Below are 17,690 nucleotides of genomic sequence, written 5' to 3' on the forward strand. Positions count from 1 at the left end.
ACTGCATCAGAGTAATGTTTGGGTTATGTTACGTTGAGCTTAAGTTGAGCACATTATTTTTGTGGATATGAAATGCTGCATTTTTTTTTTTTTAAATGCAGGGATAATTTTGTTTGAATGGGGTGCAATGGTAAAAAGCCTTGGCAAATTGTTTGTGGCAGTAATAGGAATGGACACAAATGTAGACAACTTCATTAAGGAAATGCATTGCCGGTTTAAAGTGAAACCCGTTTCTTTATTTTTTTCTGTTCTTTTTTTTTGGGTGGCTTTTGTATTTAATCCCCCCCCACTTGTTTTGGTATAGTCCTCAACCATTAGCACATTGACACTGTTGCAGCTGAACACTATACAATACAGTGGCGACACCTTGTGGTGATCATTGTGCTCATGGTCCATTCAAGCAGAGAATAATCTGAGTTTCAAGGCGTCTTTGTTTACACTGTGTATACATGAAGCATGGGCCTCCATGTGCTCATCTGTGTGCAGCACCAGCCCCACGAATATCTCCAATGGGCGCAATCAAGATGATGCTTTTCACAGATCTACTGTCCAGGCTGCACAGACCTCTCTACACCTCTGTTGCATCCTCTCTGCACTGGCTGTAAAAGGCCACAAGTTGCTGATGGCTGTGTGCATAAATATACCACTTTTGCAGACATGAATTCAGCTGACAATCCCTCATGGCCTTTAGGATCATGTATCCCTTGTTTACACTAAATTCTTGACTTTATTTTCCACAATTGCCCTGTATCTTGGCTACCCTTCGAAGGCAAAGACTGCATCGATGAGCAGAACTAAATTCGTGGGCGGTGCTTCTAATTCCACTTTAACAATGACCAGTTCTACTTTTTATACAAAGAAGACGGAGGTTGTAACGGCAATACTATGGGAGAATGGGGCCTATGCTAATTCACAACTTCTGATGGTGTTTATAGGTTGGTGGATTCTAATGGATTAGGTAAAGTTTGGTAGAACGTTATTACTCCGGGAACATTACACATTAACATTTGCTAAAAAAGCAACCACACAATGCAGGACAAATTAAAAGAAATGGGACTCTGGTATGTTTTGATCAGAAAGCTTTATCATTGACTAGTTTACAAAGCATTCCTTATTATATTGCTTCTAGTGAGTCATGTTGTTTTTGTCTAAAACTCCCAAGTCTTGTGTATGTTGGTCTATCTTCAGCACAATGGTTATGTAACTTACAGGCAACTCATGCTCTGTGAATGAATTGCTAAAAAAGAAAGGGCTTTTAGTATTTTTTCAAAATCATGGACATGTTTGTGTGTTTAGGATTTAATTAAAACTTGCTCAAAGCTTCGGTGTTTGTATTTTCTCTATGCTTTTCTAAAACACTGTGGAATAATGGATCAATTGGCAGCACTATAGAAAAAATGCTTAAGTGGTTTCTGAGAATATAACCTTTATTTGGAACCCTACAGATAAAGGTGCATCTTCTAGTAATGCTCTCTTGCACTTGAAATATTTTCCATCTATTTAAAATGTTGTATCGAGGTTTTATTTGTTATTCGGGGGGGGTATGGTGGGAAATAATCGAATGCAGTACAAAGTAATTGCACATAACCTTGCAGAAGACCATAAATCAAAGTACATTTGCTGGGGTCCGGGTTAAGAACTCTTAACCACCCCCCCCCCCCCCCTAAAAAAAAAGGCTTGAACTACAACACTGTACTATGTCAGATTTTGCAACCCCTAGGACATTCCTATATGTATCAATGTTTGAGTCTGTTGCCCCTTGTCTTTATTATAGAAAATGCACAAATACAATTACTGATCTTCTCAGAGGTTTATTTTCCTGTTTTGTGTCCTGAATGCCCAGGATTAGGAAATTGATGTTTGGGAGACTGAAGATGTTCAGTGATCTGTTGTGTTTGTTTAATAGTCAAAATATGTAAAGTATTTTTAAAGTGGAGTGTTTTTAGTAAACTGAAAATGAAACCTATGGGTTTGGAATAAGCTACTCATGAGTAAATAAATGCCCCAGTGCCTCCTAGTGGTGCCTACTAGTGTCTCGCAAGAGTACAGGATGTTTCAGTGATTCAAATTAATTTATTTTAGGTTACTGACCAGATGTATGGTTTCATCTGATGCATATTTTACCTGAAAAGATGCATCAGATGAAACCATACATCTGATCAGTGAGTTTGAAGTGATGCCTGCTTTCACAGCCCAATTTATCTCCAAAGCTGGAAAGGTTTCTTACATTTTGGGTTCTTCTAAGGAGTCTTGAAGAGGAGCCCAAGGGCGCAGATTGTGATGTTAGAGTCTCATTTGTAAGCTTTTCCATCAAGAAAGAAAGTGTCAATTTCAAACCCTGCCCTCGCCTCTCTGTGCCAAGCCCTTTGTTTCAGATTCGTGCTAATTACAGTATTTAGCATTTCTGCCATAATGCTTTATGCCCTAGTCTGTGGGATGACAGCCAATCCCTGACAGGATCTGAGTAAAGGGTTTAATGGGTTACTGTTGTGGGTATAAAGGAAAGATAGCCCACATGTGCTTATAATGTTCATGTCCAGTGATGTGGATTGTGGTCCTTTTTCACTATACTATCTAGGGAGGGGGCAAAGGGAATATATATATATATGTGTATATATATATATAGATGTTTGGATCAATTCAACTCTGAAATAAACACCTTTTACCAGCTGAACTGAAATAATAGAAGGGAAGATACTGTTTTTAGTTTTTAGGGGTTTTTTTTGCAGCAAAGCCAATGTCATACAGGCTCAATTGGACAGGTCGCCCTTATCACTGCCCCTCCACTCGCCCCCACACACGTATTCGTGATGCACAGCCAGCAGTCTCGACAGGACAGACTATGGGTCTGGGAAACAGCTTCGCAGCAGCAAATCAACAAGAGGTATGTGTCTTACATTTCTTAAAACGTGTTTCTGAAACAGGGACTGAACGCGAAGCTGTGAAATCCATTATAACGATTATGATCACTACAATAAAGAGGAGAGACCCTAATATAAGGTTAAAGACGGATGCACCTACATTGCAATGATGAAACATTGTTTTAGCATTGCGAGTCTTTTCTTAAAGTTGTGGTTACTATTGCGACTTGTGCATCATCATCTCTAAGTTATTGGTGAAGACCTTGAATGGTTAAAAAATGAAATGATTTAAAAAAAAAAAAGATTAATACGTAACAATATTGATATCTGGGCCACTACATTTCACAAACCCCTGCTACCTGCTTTTAATGAAACCTCCCCACTCGGACATTGGTGTCAATCTGGTGGCATCTGTAATTCACATTATCTGTAATGATATTGCCCATTACTGGACCATGTCATGTCTTACTTTTAATCCCAGCAGCGATGCATGTGTCCAGCCGAGACTAATGGACATGATTTTAGGACACCGAAAGCCAAGACCAGAGAATAGAGCTTATTGAAATATGCGTTTGATAGACTCATTTTAAAGCTTCAAATTGACGCAACTTTTAAAATATGTCGGTTTTGTAACATAAGTTTTACCCATGACCTTTTTTTAATCTGGGTGGTAAAAAAACTGCCTGCCAGAGAGATGGCAATTAAAAATGGATCAGATCAAGGATATCAGACTGAGGAAGGGGAGGGGGGGGGGGCAGAGAAGGATGATCTCATGAATAAACGCTGCTATACAGTATATTTTAGTATTCATATAGCATAGTCTCTGTATTTTCCTTGCTCCATGAATGGGCTGGTCCATGCCGTGAAAAACTGAATGAAAAAAAGGGTTGACACGGTTTACAGCGTCCAGAAAAAACCCTGGACTGTGTGAAAATCTCAGTTTCATTGTGCATCGCTGGGGGGTTATAAAACCAACGGGCCACCCTGGAACAGCGTGTTGGTTTATGTAGCAACATGAAAAACACGCATTTTCCAACACTTTTGCAAATCTCATCCCCCCGTTGACGAAGTGGTTTTGACCCATCTGAGAGCCCTATATAGTGACTGTACAACCCTGGCATTTCTATTTACACTGAAGCAGGGATCTCCGGCAGGGGACTGGCATCAGGTAGGGGGGTTTGCACCTTCATGTGAAGCTAGAGAAAAACACGCAGTCTGTGGGAAACGACAGCTCCCCTGTGTGACTGTGATCAGGGTAGATTAACTGCATTAGAAAGCAATCAATAGTCCTGTGTCAGGCTTTGGGAGTGTCTGCCTTCATAAACGATGTAAACGTGCAATGGGGGGCTTTTGTTGATCCATGTTTAGGGAACCTGATGGGATGGGGAGTTACAACGTTGTGCATGCGTGTAGTATTCATGTTATATAGGCTACTACAGTTTATATAAACTGACAGACCACCTTTTATAGACGAAAATCGTAAGACTTCCAAACCGAAACCTGCTGCATTGGGCAGAGATGAACTGCACAACAGGGAGATTGCTTTACTCTTGCGTCGCATATTAATGAATTAATTAACTTAATTGATGGATCTGGACCCATCATGATTTAGCATTTGATGTCCACTAATAACGTTGGAAATATTGGATTTTCCTGAAAAACCAATCAATCAATCAAACAGAAACTGTCAAGATGGTTAACATGCTCTAGAGTGTGTTTTGGCCCATGTTGTAAATGCATGACAGTCTTTATTTGCAGATATGGACCAAAGGCTTCAGATGGGTGGGGATAATCTGCAGGTTGAATGTGTCAATGTGTTTTTCTCAGTAGGGGCAGTTTTCCTGTTACACCTCTGCTTGTACTGCAATTGTAATGCTTTGAAGTGTTTCTTCTTTAAACTTACAGAAGTAACATTTCAAAGCATTACAATATGCAGTACAAAATGCAATTAGCACACATTCTACTACAATGTGTTAACAAGTGCAGACATAATTCAGGTAAGTCCTAGGTATGTGCTAAAGAGATTAAAATAGTAGTACTTATATTTAAAATTAAAATCTTTAAAATCATTAATTCTGTCTGTTTTATGTGAGGCATTCTCTCTATTATTATTATTGTTGTTATCATCAGATTATCTCCCCAGTCTTACTAAAGGTGGTTGTGATTTTGCAACCTGTGCTCAGAATAGGTGACCTGGTTAGTAACGGCTTTATCTGTATGATTAAAAGTTTGCAAGATGTTTGCAAGATTTGGATGATGTGAACATGACTTTGCCTATAAGGTGCTGTGATTTAGTAGATTATTCGGTATTTCCTATTCTTTTAAAAGAGTGACACCAAATATGACACAGCTTTAATGGATCTACTGGTCTCTTTTCTGTTAAACAGATGAGCTAAAGTCTATTGGGAATGTAAGGTCAACATCCTCTACACCCACCCAGTGCCAATCAGAACCCTTGGCAAGCTTCTCATCTGAAACCAGGAAGAATCCAAGAGGTTCAAGAAAGACAGAGCGTCAGACAGACCGAGAGAAAATGCCAGAGCAAAGTAATGACTACAGGGTGGTAGTGTTTGGAGCCGCTGGGGTGGGGAAAAGTTCCTTGGTACTGCGCTTCGTCCGGGGCACCTTTCGAGAGACCTACATCCCCACGATAGAAGACACCTACAGGCAGGTGATCAGCTGCGACAAGAACATCTGCACCCTGCAGATCACAGACACCACGGGCAGCCACCAGTTCCCGGCCATGCAGCGCCTCTCCATCTCCAAGGGCCACGCCTTCATCCTGGTCTATGCCGTCACCAGCAAGCAGTCCGTGGAGGAGCTGCAGCCCATCTACGAGCAGATCTGCCACATCAAAGGAGACGTCCAGAATATCCCCATCATGCTCGTGGGCAACAAAAGTGATGAGACGCAGAGAGAGGTGGAGGCTAGTGAGGGGGAGGGCCTGGCCACCAGGTGGAAGTGCTCTTTCATGGAGACCTCGGCCAAAATGAACTATAACGTGCAGGAGCTCTTCCAGGAACTTCTGAACCTGGAAAAAAGGCGGGCGGTCAGCCTGCAGGTGGACGGGAAGAAGTCCAAGCAGCTGAAGAAGAAAGACCGTCTGAAAGGGAAATGCTCCATCATGTAGTCCACTGTGGTACTGGGGAATATTTCACTGCATGGCATTTCTTTGACCCTGGACTTTGAATATATATAAAAAGAAAAGAAGGGTTGAATCGACACTAAAGCACTTTCATTTCACTCGCTGTTGCAGATTAATAAACTAAGTGCTTTGGGTGTTTGTATGAATTTATACGCTCATACTGGCAACCATCATTAAAATTTCATTATATGCTGAGAAAATGTGCTTTTTTAATTAAGTTAAAGACAGCCTTTTTTTTTTTTTTTTTTTTTACACCAAAGATTTTGTTGTTATTAACTGATAATCATTTATATTGTATTAATGCAACCCGGTAGGTTATTTATTAATATATATTATATACATAATGGCATGTGATTCAGATGTGTATTGTGTATATAACATCAGTAAACTCTTTAGCTTACACTTATTGCTTGTTTTCTTCGGAGAGCCTGTGCAGAAATGTTGAGTGTCAGCTCAGTTTAGCATGCACTATTGCAAATTGCCACCTTTTCACACTTAATGTGAATTATTTGTGGGTTTGTGCAGTGTACAATTCAGAGACCTGTGGTTTAGTTGATAGAGGCGCTGCAGTTATAGGATATATCCAGAGTCTAGCTACGTTGATTCAAATGTGAAGCACAGGGATTTAATGCACTGCTTCATTCCCTATTATTTTCAACCACAGATGCTAAAAAGCATCAGTTTGAACACAATAACAAAAATACAAAAGAACAGGAATCCATATCCTAAGATAGTACAGTGCTCACAAGATACAAGAATAAGAAATATTACCTGCTTTTATTCTGGACAATGTTATTGATATTATTTTTAACAAAAATTGACTGATGTTTGACGAGCTTTGAGAGCCACAACACTTTTTCCTTTTTTTTGTTTTGTTTAATATACAATATTTATTTAATCAATATGATTCACTTTTCTACTGGTAAGTATTTGTCAATATCCCAGTTAGTCTGCAATTGTTTTACTTTAAGCACCCCCACTAAGTGTTTAAAGAAGTGTGTATACTAGGCTACTGCCTCTCTCTCCTTCATTTATATTTAAAGAAGAAAAAGGTTCAACAGGTGCGAAGTAAAAGACTTGTATCACTTCAGCAGAATCGGTTTTATAAAATAAAAGCATACCGAGCACTCAACAGTGATGTAATTTTACACAATGCAATTCTGAAAAATCCCGCTTAAGAATGACTTACAAGTATTACAGCATACATTTCCTTCACACTGACTTTGTGTTCCTGTTCCCTCTTGTCCAATTCTTAACCCTGACCAGTTCCCTTGCTGTGTCTTAACAGGATTATAGTCAAAAGAAGTTTCCAAATAAGGCTTGTTTTAGGAACATCTTGCACAAGGTTCCAGGGTCCTTCATGACCTAAAAGCACTATAGGCATCGGTTTTTGAGCATTTAAATATGAATACAGTATTATCAGTCTGGTTACTCAAAAGGGATGTATTATTCTGTTCCCTACTTCGACGTTAAAAGCTTGAACGTCCCCGGTCACTACCTCTTCAGGAACAGCAGGAAAGTCTAACATGATTGTAACATCTTCATAGCAATGAGAGGCAAAGACTACTCTGGTCAGGGCTGATAAAGCGCTGTCAGAAGATTATGAGGAAGTCATGTTGTGTGATAGTTTTCAGAGAGTTTTCGTTGGGGGGCCCACTGTCCGCCAGTTGACAAGAACAGTAAATTGTGCAATAAACCAACAAAATCAAAAAAGACTGTGATCATGTGTCTGTCAAGGGGGTAAAGCTGAAGCTCAAGGAATAACAAGGAATAAGGTAGCTAACATCAACTCCCATCTGTTCCACCTATAAGTTCCCAGGAGATGCATTTGCCCAAACTAACTTCTTAAGTCTGCAGTATTCCTTTATTGAAAAATTCAATTTGCCCTTTAGAAATCTGATAAGTGTGGATGGTCTGTCTTGTGTCTAACGTCTGTATTTTTGTCTGCAACTGAAAGGTTTTTTGTGGGCTGATATTAAGTCTGCTTATACGTCTCTGGCCTAAATGAAGGTGTGGAGAGAGAGATGCAAAGATCACTGAGTATTTCAGTTAAATCTGGAGAAATATTGGAACATTTGGTTTCTTAAAAGCAGAGCAGAAAGGAAAGTGAAGCTCTATGCGTCTCTGAGAGCCGATTCAGTCATGCTGAGACTCCTATCGGCGCTGGCAGCTGTTGGCGTTGTTTCTTTGTGATTATGACTAATAGTCGAGCAGCTCAGACTGAAGAGGATAAGATATGAAGATGGTAAAGCACATTTGGCTTAATGATGCCAGGAAATACCGCAGAGACGGCATCTCCACATCAGGCTTGTAGAGGAAACTGTTTTCTCCTACCCATACCTGACTGAGTAATAGCTGGAGAGAAGGCAATGTGAAATGTCCCTTGGGTCATCATTCTAAAAGGCAGAAGTTACATTTGTGTGAAAGTGTGCTGCCAAAACAAGACCTCAGTGGCAACATATGATCTCCGGAAGCCCAGTCAGTGCCTGTTCACTTTTCTACAGTTGTTCGTTTTCTTCTCTTATCGAAAAACATGCTTTGCTGCAGTGTGTGGACTGTGGGGGAGTCCACCCACGCCAACTGTGACAAAACCCAGGGCTAATTGTGCTGCTAATTCCACACAATGTGCTTTCCTGTCAGCAGGCGTGTAGTGCCAGGGCAGGGAAGCCCCTCTCATAATTACCAATCTCAGTGCTAACCCAGCCAGTGCTAACATCCACCGTGCCGAGCTTTGATCTTTTCATTTTCTTTTTCTTCCACTCTTCCCTTTGCTCCTCTGTGTTTCATCTCGGTACAGAATATGTGGGAGGAAAATCTATAGTGGCAGGGGTACCCTTCATGCATTGTTAATGGGGGAAGTCGCGGTGTTGCTGTTTTTTTCGATTAGCGCCGTGGTGGAGGAGGCAGGGGATGGGGAGCTGACATCAAGGGCAGTATACTGAGTTTCTTGTCCTCGTGTGCAGCCTGGTGTTAAGAAAAAAACGGTCAGTGTTCATCAGGAGTCCACAGTATCTGCACTGGGAGTGGGAACGATTCTAGGGAGCAGTATAATGCAATTTTCGAAGCTAATGAATGGTACCACAGGGAGCGTACGCTTATTGGCATTTTCAGAGTGTGAGATGCAGCTACCTATTGCGATTGCCCCCGTGGGAAGAGCGAGGGAGCATGCAGCCCAGTCAGACACACCTATGACTGCGTTCAGTAAGGAACTCCTGATGCATTCAGAGGAACCTGCCACCACTGTCGGGCTGTTTTAATTCAATTATTTTAACTTCTACTTTTGTCCCAGGTCGACTGATATGGTTATCTTTGTAAGACTGTCCAGTATCACACGTGCCAAGCGAGAGACGCAGGAAGTCAGAGCAATAGCCCACTAGCTCCCCAGACAGAAGCACTCTCCTGCTCCCGCTGTTCATTGCTCATCTTTCCGCAGGAGATCCGGGCCTCTCGGCAGGATGTGGGTTGTGTATGTCACGGGAGGTGACTAATGGTGTTCTTTCACTTAATTGATTTATGCACTTATTATTAGTATCATAATTAGGTGGTTGACGATTGTGGATTTGTTTCTTGTTGTTTTCTCCAGTCACTTATTATGTCTTCCTTTTCCACACAGTGTTGTATTAATGAGGATTTATGGCTTATTTCTTTATTTGATTTGCTTTATTGTTTGATTGCTCATTGCATGTCTTGTTTAATTGCCATAGTTACTTCTACTGCCGGTTTATTTCTTTGCTTTGGGGTTCATGCCTGTATTTTCCTTTTCTCCCTCTCATCCTGCTTAGAAGAAGGGGAGGATGATAAAGATGAAGTAGAGGAATTGCCCAGCTAAGCGGCAGTCGTGTTCAGGGTGGCCCAGCTGTGCAGCACCACCACCACGGCCGTGCTGGAGTGAGGTGGTGGAGAGCAGCGTGCTTCCTCATGTATTCCACAAGCCTGGGCAATATGTGGGCCAGTGGAGAATCAAGGAAACAATTGCCGGGCCAACAGCACCCAGTCTCTAGACCTGTTGTCTCTTCCTGCTGGGCGCCACTTCTTTCTGGCAAAGTGGGCCCACCCTCTCCAGGGTCCAGGTGGGGCTTCCAGCTTTGCCCATTTCCTGCTCGGCTGGTTCCTATATTCAGACACTGTCAACGGTATTTTGGAATGCACTTTGGAATTTGCTACCGCAATGTTTTTTAAATGATTTCTATGCTATACTACAGCACTTAAGTTAAAATATAAAAAAAGAAAACATGTAAAAAGATGACATCTCATATATCTTGTTGATGGAGTCTCATGTAGTTTTGTAACCCTATTGTATTTCTCTCAGGGCCAGTGTCTCTTCACCTCCAACAGAAAGTAATAGGTGCTTCTGGCAGGGTTCCTTTATTTCACAGATGTGCTCAGCTGAGCAAACCTGACAGAAATTGCATTACAAGGTCATGGTCCTCTGCCGGTGATAAAATACTCTTGGGTTACCTCTGGAATGACTTTCATTGGCAGCATTTGATTACTTGGAAAAGTTGTATTGTGCTGGAGTTCAACATGTAAGCTTACAGCATCACTGAGCCTAATAGCATTTCAAAGGTCCAAAGGGATAGTCATTTTGAGACCAGATTGCTAGTTTGGAGCCATTGTAAAAAAAAAAAAGGTCTGGAGCCCTAAATGATACACTCTGTATGCAATCTATTTAATAACTGAGAAAATATTTTGTGACCTGAATTACAGAGACTGTTTTGTATCAGTTTTTTTCTTTAAGTTTGATTTATTTGTATCCATAGAAGAATCCATAGAGACAAAAGCTTTGCAATTAACTAATGTATTATTCTTGTATCATTGCTAATTGTCATCACCGGTCTCTGTTTCTTTCTTAAGCCTGGAAAATATATATTTCTTCTATGCATGTATTTACAACTGGTGCAAAGCCTTTTGTTATGTAATCCCCTGCTGCATAAAACACAGCAGAGGAACCTGCGAGTGGATTGTGATTGGAAATGGATTCCAGACTGTGCTGAGAGATGGTTGTTTAAAATGTCATCTAACCCTTTTCTGATTGCAAGAAGAATCACTCTGCTCTCTGAAGGATGAGATAAAAAAGCTATCCCCGAATTAAGTATCCAAGAGACCAGCTGCTCTGTCTGGAATTAATTGAAAAACTCATATTGCTCTTGTTTTTTAAGTCTTCACTTTAGCTAATGCATTAACCAGGAAGATACAAGTGCTCACACGAATGTAAAATTTTTCAGCTCTTCAAAATGAATTGCCTATTCTGACAAGAGGCGTCTGTGTTACCCATATATATAAATACAAATATATGAAAACATAGAATATATATACTGTACATATGAGTTTTGACTGTAACCTGAATATATTATTGTCCATTTGCAAAGAGGCCAACACTGAGCTTCTTTATTAATGGGAAATAAAATCGCATAACAATCTACTTAATAGTATTAATAATTCTCTGTAACTGTACAAAAGCATGTCATGGTAAGGTTAGGTTTGTAATTTAGAAATACTGTGGATTTTCCAAGCCTATTACTATGCTCAAAGAAAGTCTAACCTCAGACTTCCTAGAGGCAATTGCAAGAAAGTATACCTAAAAAACAAATGAATCTGACACATAGATGTATTGTGCCATACTCTTATCATTCAAAATTTAAAATAAATAACATTTACAAATACATAAAATGTGCCCAATGCAGGAACTTCCAAGAAACTGTTTTTTGAAGATTTTTGAAAATGTAAAGATTGATCTAGCTGCCAAAACATTCTTTAAAAAAAACAACAACAACAGACATTTCCAAACCAGATTTATTATTCCATGCATGGAAAGCATGACACTCACATGAGGGAGAGATAAATGGATTGAGTATCTGCTGCCGACAGTGCTTTAGAGTTGATTAGAAACCAGTACATTTTTGTTGATTTATTTGCATTAAAGAAACACAGCAAAAAATTAATTCAGAATTTAATTTGAGCGTAAAATCAGCACTAGCTCATTTATATAGCTAGTACAATACAAATTGGCAATCATTACAAATAATATTTAGCACATTTGATACAGCAGTTCCTCTCAGAAGGCATCCAAATCTCACGGTGTGCATCCTGACAAAAGATCGTGGAGAACAGAGCTGCATCTCAGATGAGGATTCCCTGAGAACAGCTCGTCTGTAATAAACTGGGGACAGCCCTCGAAGCTGAGGGGGTGGCAGAAAAGCCGCCACATTCCCAGCTAAATTGCATCTGACTGCAGTGCTACTCCGGCAGTTCTGTCAGCTGTAATTTGTCGTGCAGATGGAGGCTGCCACTTAATTGTGTGGGGGTGTAAGTAGGTAGGTGGGAAACACTCTCATTAAATAAATAGCTCCAGCCTACGCAGATAAAATGATAGGTTTATACATTTAACAAGGTTCCTGCAAGACAGAAAGGTGACGTCACAGTGACAAGGCAGAAGTCATAGATAGACGGACCCAAAACTGCTGCCACGTGAAACAATGGCCTTGCCGATGATGATGAAGATGATTATGAGCCCAGTGTGTCCCTTTATGACCCACATTTGAAACTGTAATTTCTCCAGAAGTTCTGCATGAGTCTTTTGTTTCTGTGGCATCGCCTCCCACAGGGAGTAGCACACCGCCAATGGATAATGTACAGACTGGCCTGGGTTAGGCTGACTTACTGAGGTTCATTAAACAGTACCTGAATGGCAAATGGAGTTATTTTCCATTCACTGCACTCTCAGAACCCATCAGGTCGGCCATACAAAGATAACAAAGCCGACGAAAGCTATATACCACTGCTGCTGTGTTAGATATTTTTTTTCCCTTTGTGCTTAACTGAAAGCTGACATTATCCCACAAATGGAGTTGGAATAGCTGCATTAAGGAACCATGCCTCATTTAAGGCCCCCATGATGGCTCCTGATGAGAAAGAAAGGATATCTCGAGAGTGACCGGTATGTTGGGTCTGGTGGTTTAATAACGATGTATTATGTCACTGCAGCTTTTTTCACAATATCATAAACAGTTGGACAATCCTAAAGCAGGTTTGTTTTTGTTTTTTACTCAGAGCGGCAGGATATATAGGCACATGTTTGGCGCTTAGTTTTTTTTCTGTTGTGGGCCCGGAAGAGCATGCTCAGTGTCTACACCGTGAGAGAGGGGTTGGCGTAAAACACTACTAATCCCACTAGCTCTGCTGGTTTGAATAATCTCTTCTCTCTGTTTCAACATTGTTGCCAGTGAGCTGCTTTTGCTGCTAAAAAGACAATTAGTTTTTTTAATGAAAAATCAATTCTATTCTGGCCATTTCCAAAGGTGCTCTGGGTCTATTGTTTAGAGTTAATCTTTAGGAAATATTTTTGATTAACATCGGATACACCTCTGTCAGAAAATGTTCACGTTAACTCCTACTTATATGAAACAAAAATGATTTGATGTACAATTTACCTTGGGGTGGCTGATCTGTATGTATTTGTATATATATATAGAAGTGTTCTCTTTCATTCATTTCTGTTGAAAGAGATAATTATTGAGTAGGCGTGGGTAAAAATATCTGCTGAATACCCATTCAAAATCACCTTTGCAGAACTGTGCAGAGCCCATGAAACTTCAACTTCTATTTTCAGACGTGACTATTGAAATTTATGCAGACAAAAGATGGGTCTCACAGCCGACACATTATATTTTCTCTCTCTCTCTCTGCCTTTCTCTCTGGCCACAAAATATCTGCTCACATCCATAATGACTTTTTGTAGGTGAGCAGCAGGGAAAAGTGGGATGACTTATATCTCATACCAGCATGGCCTTGGTTTCACAGTGAACACTGAATGATTTTCAAACATTATTCTCCACAAACCTGCGCAATAAGTCTCTGTCCACCCTTTTCTGTCTTGTAATATTCTGGGTTAAAGAGCTGTAGGTTTAAATAAGTCTGTTAGCAATGTGAGTGCATAGGACCATGAAATGAGAGAACAGCTGAAGATAATTTTGTCTCATAATTTCATAATCAAAGCCATTGTTTTCTTTTCATTTAACAAATCCATCCATCATCAGTCTGAATGGAAGACATGGGGGAGGGAAATACCATTCACAAGGCTTAATAAGACTCATAATGTCTCATAAACACTCTCCGAATTGGTAAATATTTGATAATAATGTGACTTTTGAGTGATAGGTATTATTTGTTGAGTTTTAGATAACTGTGTTTTGATTTTTTATGTAACTACATGACATGAAAAACAAGTCATGCATGAAAATGCTGCAGGGAATACAATTAGAACTTTAATATATGATTAACTATTGATATTGATGAACTTTGATTAACTAAACTCTTTTACATCAGGTTTGCATTTCATGTAAATTTACAAATAAACCCTTAACACGTTCTTTTAAAGTGCATTTTACACCTGGACGTATTTGTGCTTTGGTTGACGCACAGTTTCCATTCAATAACGTTTTACCACAAGGAGGCGACAAAGTGAGGATTTTTCTTCAGACAATGGAAATTTCACTTTGATTTTTTTTTATAAGTGAATATATGACTCCACTTATTTATTGAAAATACAAATGCTTAGCAGAAACATTTAAAACTTTGTTCTAGAAATAAATCTTTCATATCTGGCATTTAAATGGTTTTAAAATCAGTCTTGACAAATCCGTTATCTGACGGTTGGGCAAAACCTGAAATTGCAAGAACAGGAATGCTTTTGCCAGCTCAGGAAACATCATACCAACGTGTGCAAGGGGCTCGAAAGCAGAACCCTCTCCTTTGTGGTGAGCTGGGCCTACAACCTGCCTTTTTCAGTTCTGTGTTTTGGTGATGTGGAACCAAGCTGTGCGTATTCCTCACAACTTCCTCTGAAACAGCTTTAGTGTTGGTCAAGATCACACTATCAGCCACATCATATCTAAACCAATCACTCGCACCTCGTGTAGAATTTCTTGTATCTTTTTAGATATACAATATTGGTTTCCCCAATGAGAATAGGTAAATAAATATCCCTCCATGTCTGCTGGACTGGGGACACAGAGGTGAGGTAACTCCTGGTGTGATTCTTCATTCGGGGCCTCTGGTCGCCGGAGTAATTGGCTGCGCTGTGCCTGAATGACTCGCATAGCTTCTTTCTGGTTATTATGCAGCTGCAGCTTCCTTCCCAGGCCTATCTCTGCTTTTCAATCAGCCATTCATTACCTATTAAGGGATAATCACTTACTGCCAGAATGTATTTCTTTGAGGCATGCAACCAGGTGCTGGAGTAGAAACCGCATGCATGAGATGAATGGCGATGGAGTTTTAAGGAGTTGTTGTTCTTCTTTTTGTCCTTGTTTTGTATTTGTTTTCTTTTTAAACGTATTGTCAGACTACACCGCCCTGTTGATTTGAGTGGGGTCCTCGAATTTGTAGCCCTGTTACATTAAGAAATTATTAAATAGTGCACAATTGAATATTGTGATGGGTTTGCACAGTTCAGTGTTTGCAAAATGTAATCAATTAATGTGTGTTCTGATTGTGTACTGCCAATGGGCTGTGTTTTCACATAAAGGACTTTTAACTTGAATGAGACCAAGGTTTCTAATGTTTAATGAATGTGTCTGAGAACTCAAATATTTAAACTGAGACCCATTTGCTCTCTTAGGATGAAGAGTAAATGAAAACAATATTTGCTCATACTAAAATTGTTCATGTTTATTAATCACATCAAAATTACAGCCTTAAAACCTGATGTTTAGGCTATATCCTTGCCCTTCATCAGATGAAGTGGGAAGAGGTTTCCCCAACAGACATGAAGATTACATGAAAGAGTTTGGAATATTAGTGGTAATTGCAAACAACCTTCTTAAAGGACTATCAAACCCAACATATCAGATATTGGCTACATATTAAAAATGCTTTGATAATTATATGAGAGCATAGCTTAGTTATGCAGTCGGGAAACGGTTATTTGAAAGTGTGATATCTTCTCTCATAAACAGATAAAATGCTTTGTCTGTGTGAATAACTCCCTGAAAACAAACTAACTCCCCCTGAAGCTCAGTCCTAGATTAGTTAATTGGGACTAATTTAGGTGAATTCCTGCAGCAAGTATTAAGAGCAGCACATTGCAAACCATGTACATGCATCTGAGGTGCATTTGAATTGTATTAATTGTGTTTGATATATATTTTGTTACAGTTGAAACTGTCATATTAATTACATAAGATTGCGTGATGTCAGGGTCATTAAATCACTTAAGTCCTATTAACACAACAGGACAGACTAATTTTCCCAGGGGCACAGATTTCCCCATATCATGCTGGGTAAAATAAATAATAATAATAATAATAATAATAATAATAATAATAATAAATAAACTTGAATGGGGTTTTAGGAACCACACTTTTATCCGTTATAAACTGAACTGAAACTGAAAAAGCCCATGAATGGAAATCAGTCACGACTTGTCAAAAATAAAAATGGACAAAACTGTGGGATCATTTAAATACATCAATAAGTCTAAATCTGCGACCTGAACATGTGACACCAGACCTATAGAGATGGGATGTCCGGCATCCATTGGGCACATTTCTTCACATCAATCATTTTTATCAGCAGGTTGTTACCGTTTCCTTCATCCTATCTCACATTTCAGGAATTAGTTCTGCAGGAAGAGAAAGCCAAAGACTACCTGATTAATTGGTCTTTAAATCAGTCAGGTGGAGGTGGAGGTGGAGGTGTCCTTCTAACACAGTGGTTTTCAAACCGGTCCTGGAGTACCCCCTGCCCTGTTGTTGTTCCAACCGATGTCTTAATTACTTAATTTAATGGTATATTGCTTTATTGGATCAATTAAGTGTTCAATTAAGCAATTAAGACCTAGGTTGGAACACAAAACAGCAGGGCAGGGGGTACTCAAGTTTGAAAACTACTACAAAATCAGGGGTAAACAACCCTGGCCCTGGAGAGCCACAGTGCTTTCAGGTTTTTGTTTTATCCAGATCGTTAATTGCTTAATTGAACCAATTATGGGTCTTAATTAGGCAAAATGTCCCTGTGTTCAAGGTATCCAATGACTTGATTTAAAGAGACCTGGGAAACCTGCAGGATTGCAAAACCTATGCATTTGTGTGTTTTGCAGGAAATTAGACTAAGAACCGGTGGCGTTTGCTTCATAAACCAGAGCTGAGACAGACTGTGAGTTCAAACACATGTCAAGACTGACAGTTAAATTGACCCCCCGCCCCAAAAACAACCCCCTAACAAACCTCTCTTCTCTGTAACACCTTACACACACACACACACACACACACACACACACACACACACTCACCGACAGACAGAGGGCGCCCAGGCTGTGGAGACAGACCCCTCTCCGGCAAGTCCTCCATCCTTCCCACCATTCCGTCTCCGAGGCGGAGCGCCGACAGAGGCCGCCTCTCCGGGTCACCGACAGAGGCGAGAGTCGACAGAGGGAGGGAGGCGGCCGAGGAAAAGGCAGTCGGAGAAAGAGAAAGCGGCTCGGAGCCCTTGCTGAGGTCCACGGTGTGTGTCAGTGAAGGAGAGGCGTCCAGGGACGGCGGTGTCAGGGTCCCCACTCGTCCACAGCCCCTTCCCGGCTGCGCTCAGGTGAGTGTCCGCCGCCCCTGGGACTTCAGGTCATTATAATCTATCCTATGTCAGCATACATACAGCTCCACACTGCGCTCTGCAGCTCGGCCCATGCG

At 40.4% G+C, this 17,690-nt stretch overlaps 2 protein-coding genes across 2 annotated transcripts in view; both read left to right on the top strand.

Annotated features, from left to right (window-relative positions):
- The first annotated feature begins 3,945 nt into the window (after window positions 1-3,945).
- Window positions 3,946-7,393, top strand: LOC136714413 (GTP-binding protein Di-Ras2). Its single transcript, XM_066691913.1, has 2 exons — window positions 3,946-4,029; window positions 5,249-7,393. Exon 2 carries the CDS (start codon window positions 5,395-5,397, stop codon window positions 5,989-5,991), a length of 597 nt encoding a protein of 198 aa, XP_066548010.1. The 5' UTR covers window positions 3,946-4,029; window positions 5,249-5,394; the 3' UTR covers window positions 5,992-7,393.
- Window positions 7,394-17,304: 9,911 nt separating this feature from the next.
- gng12b (guanine nucleotide binding protein (G protein), gamma 12b) overlaps window positions 17,305-17,690 on the top strand; it is a 50,559-nt gene continuing 50,173 nt past the window's right edge. Inside the window, exon 1 of the mRNA XM_066692638.1 lies at window positions 17,305-17,592. The gene's annotated coding sequence lies outside the window, so the exon portion shown is untranslated. The remainder of the gene's footprint in view (window positions 17,593-17,690) is intronic.

Source organism: Amia ocellicauda, chromosome 19 (genome assembly GCF_036373705.1).
Source record: "Amia ocellicauda isolate fAmiCal2 chromosome 19, fAmiCal2.hap1, whole genome shotgun sequence".
NCBI lineage: Eukaryota > Metazoa > Chordata > Actinopteri > Amiiformes > Amiidae > Amia > Amia ocellicauda.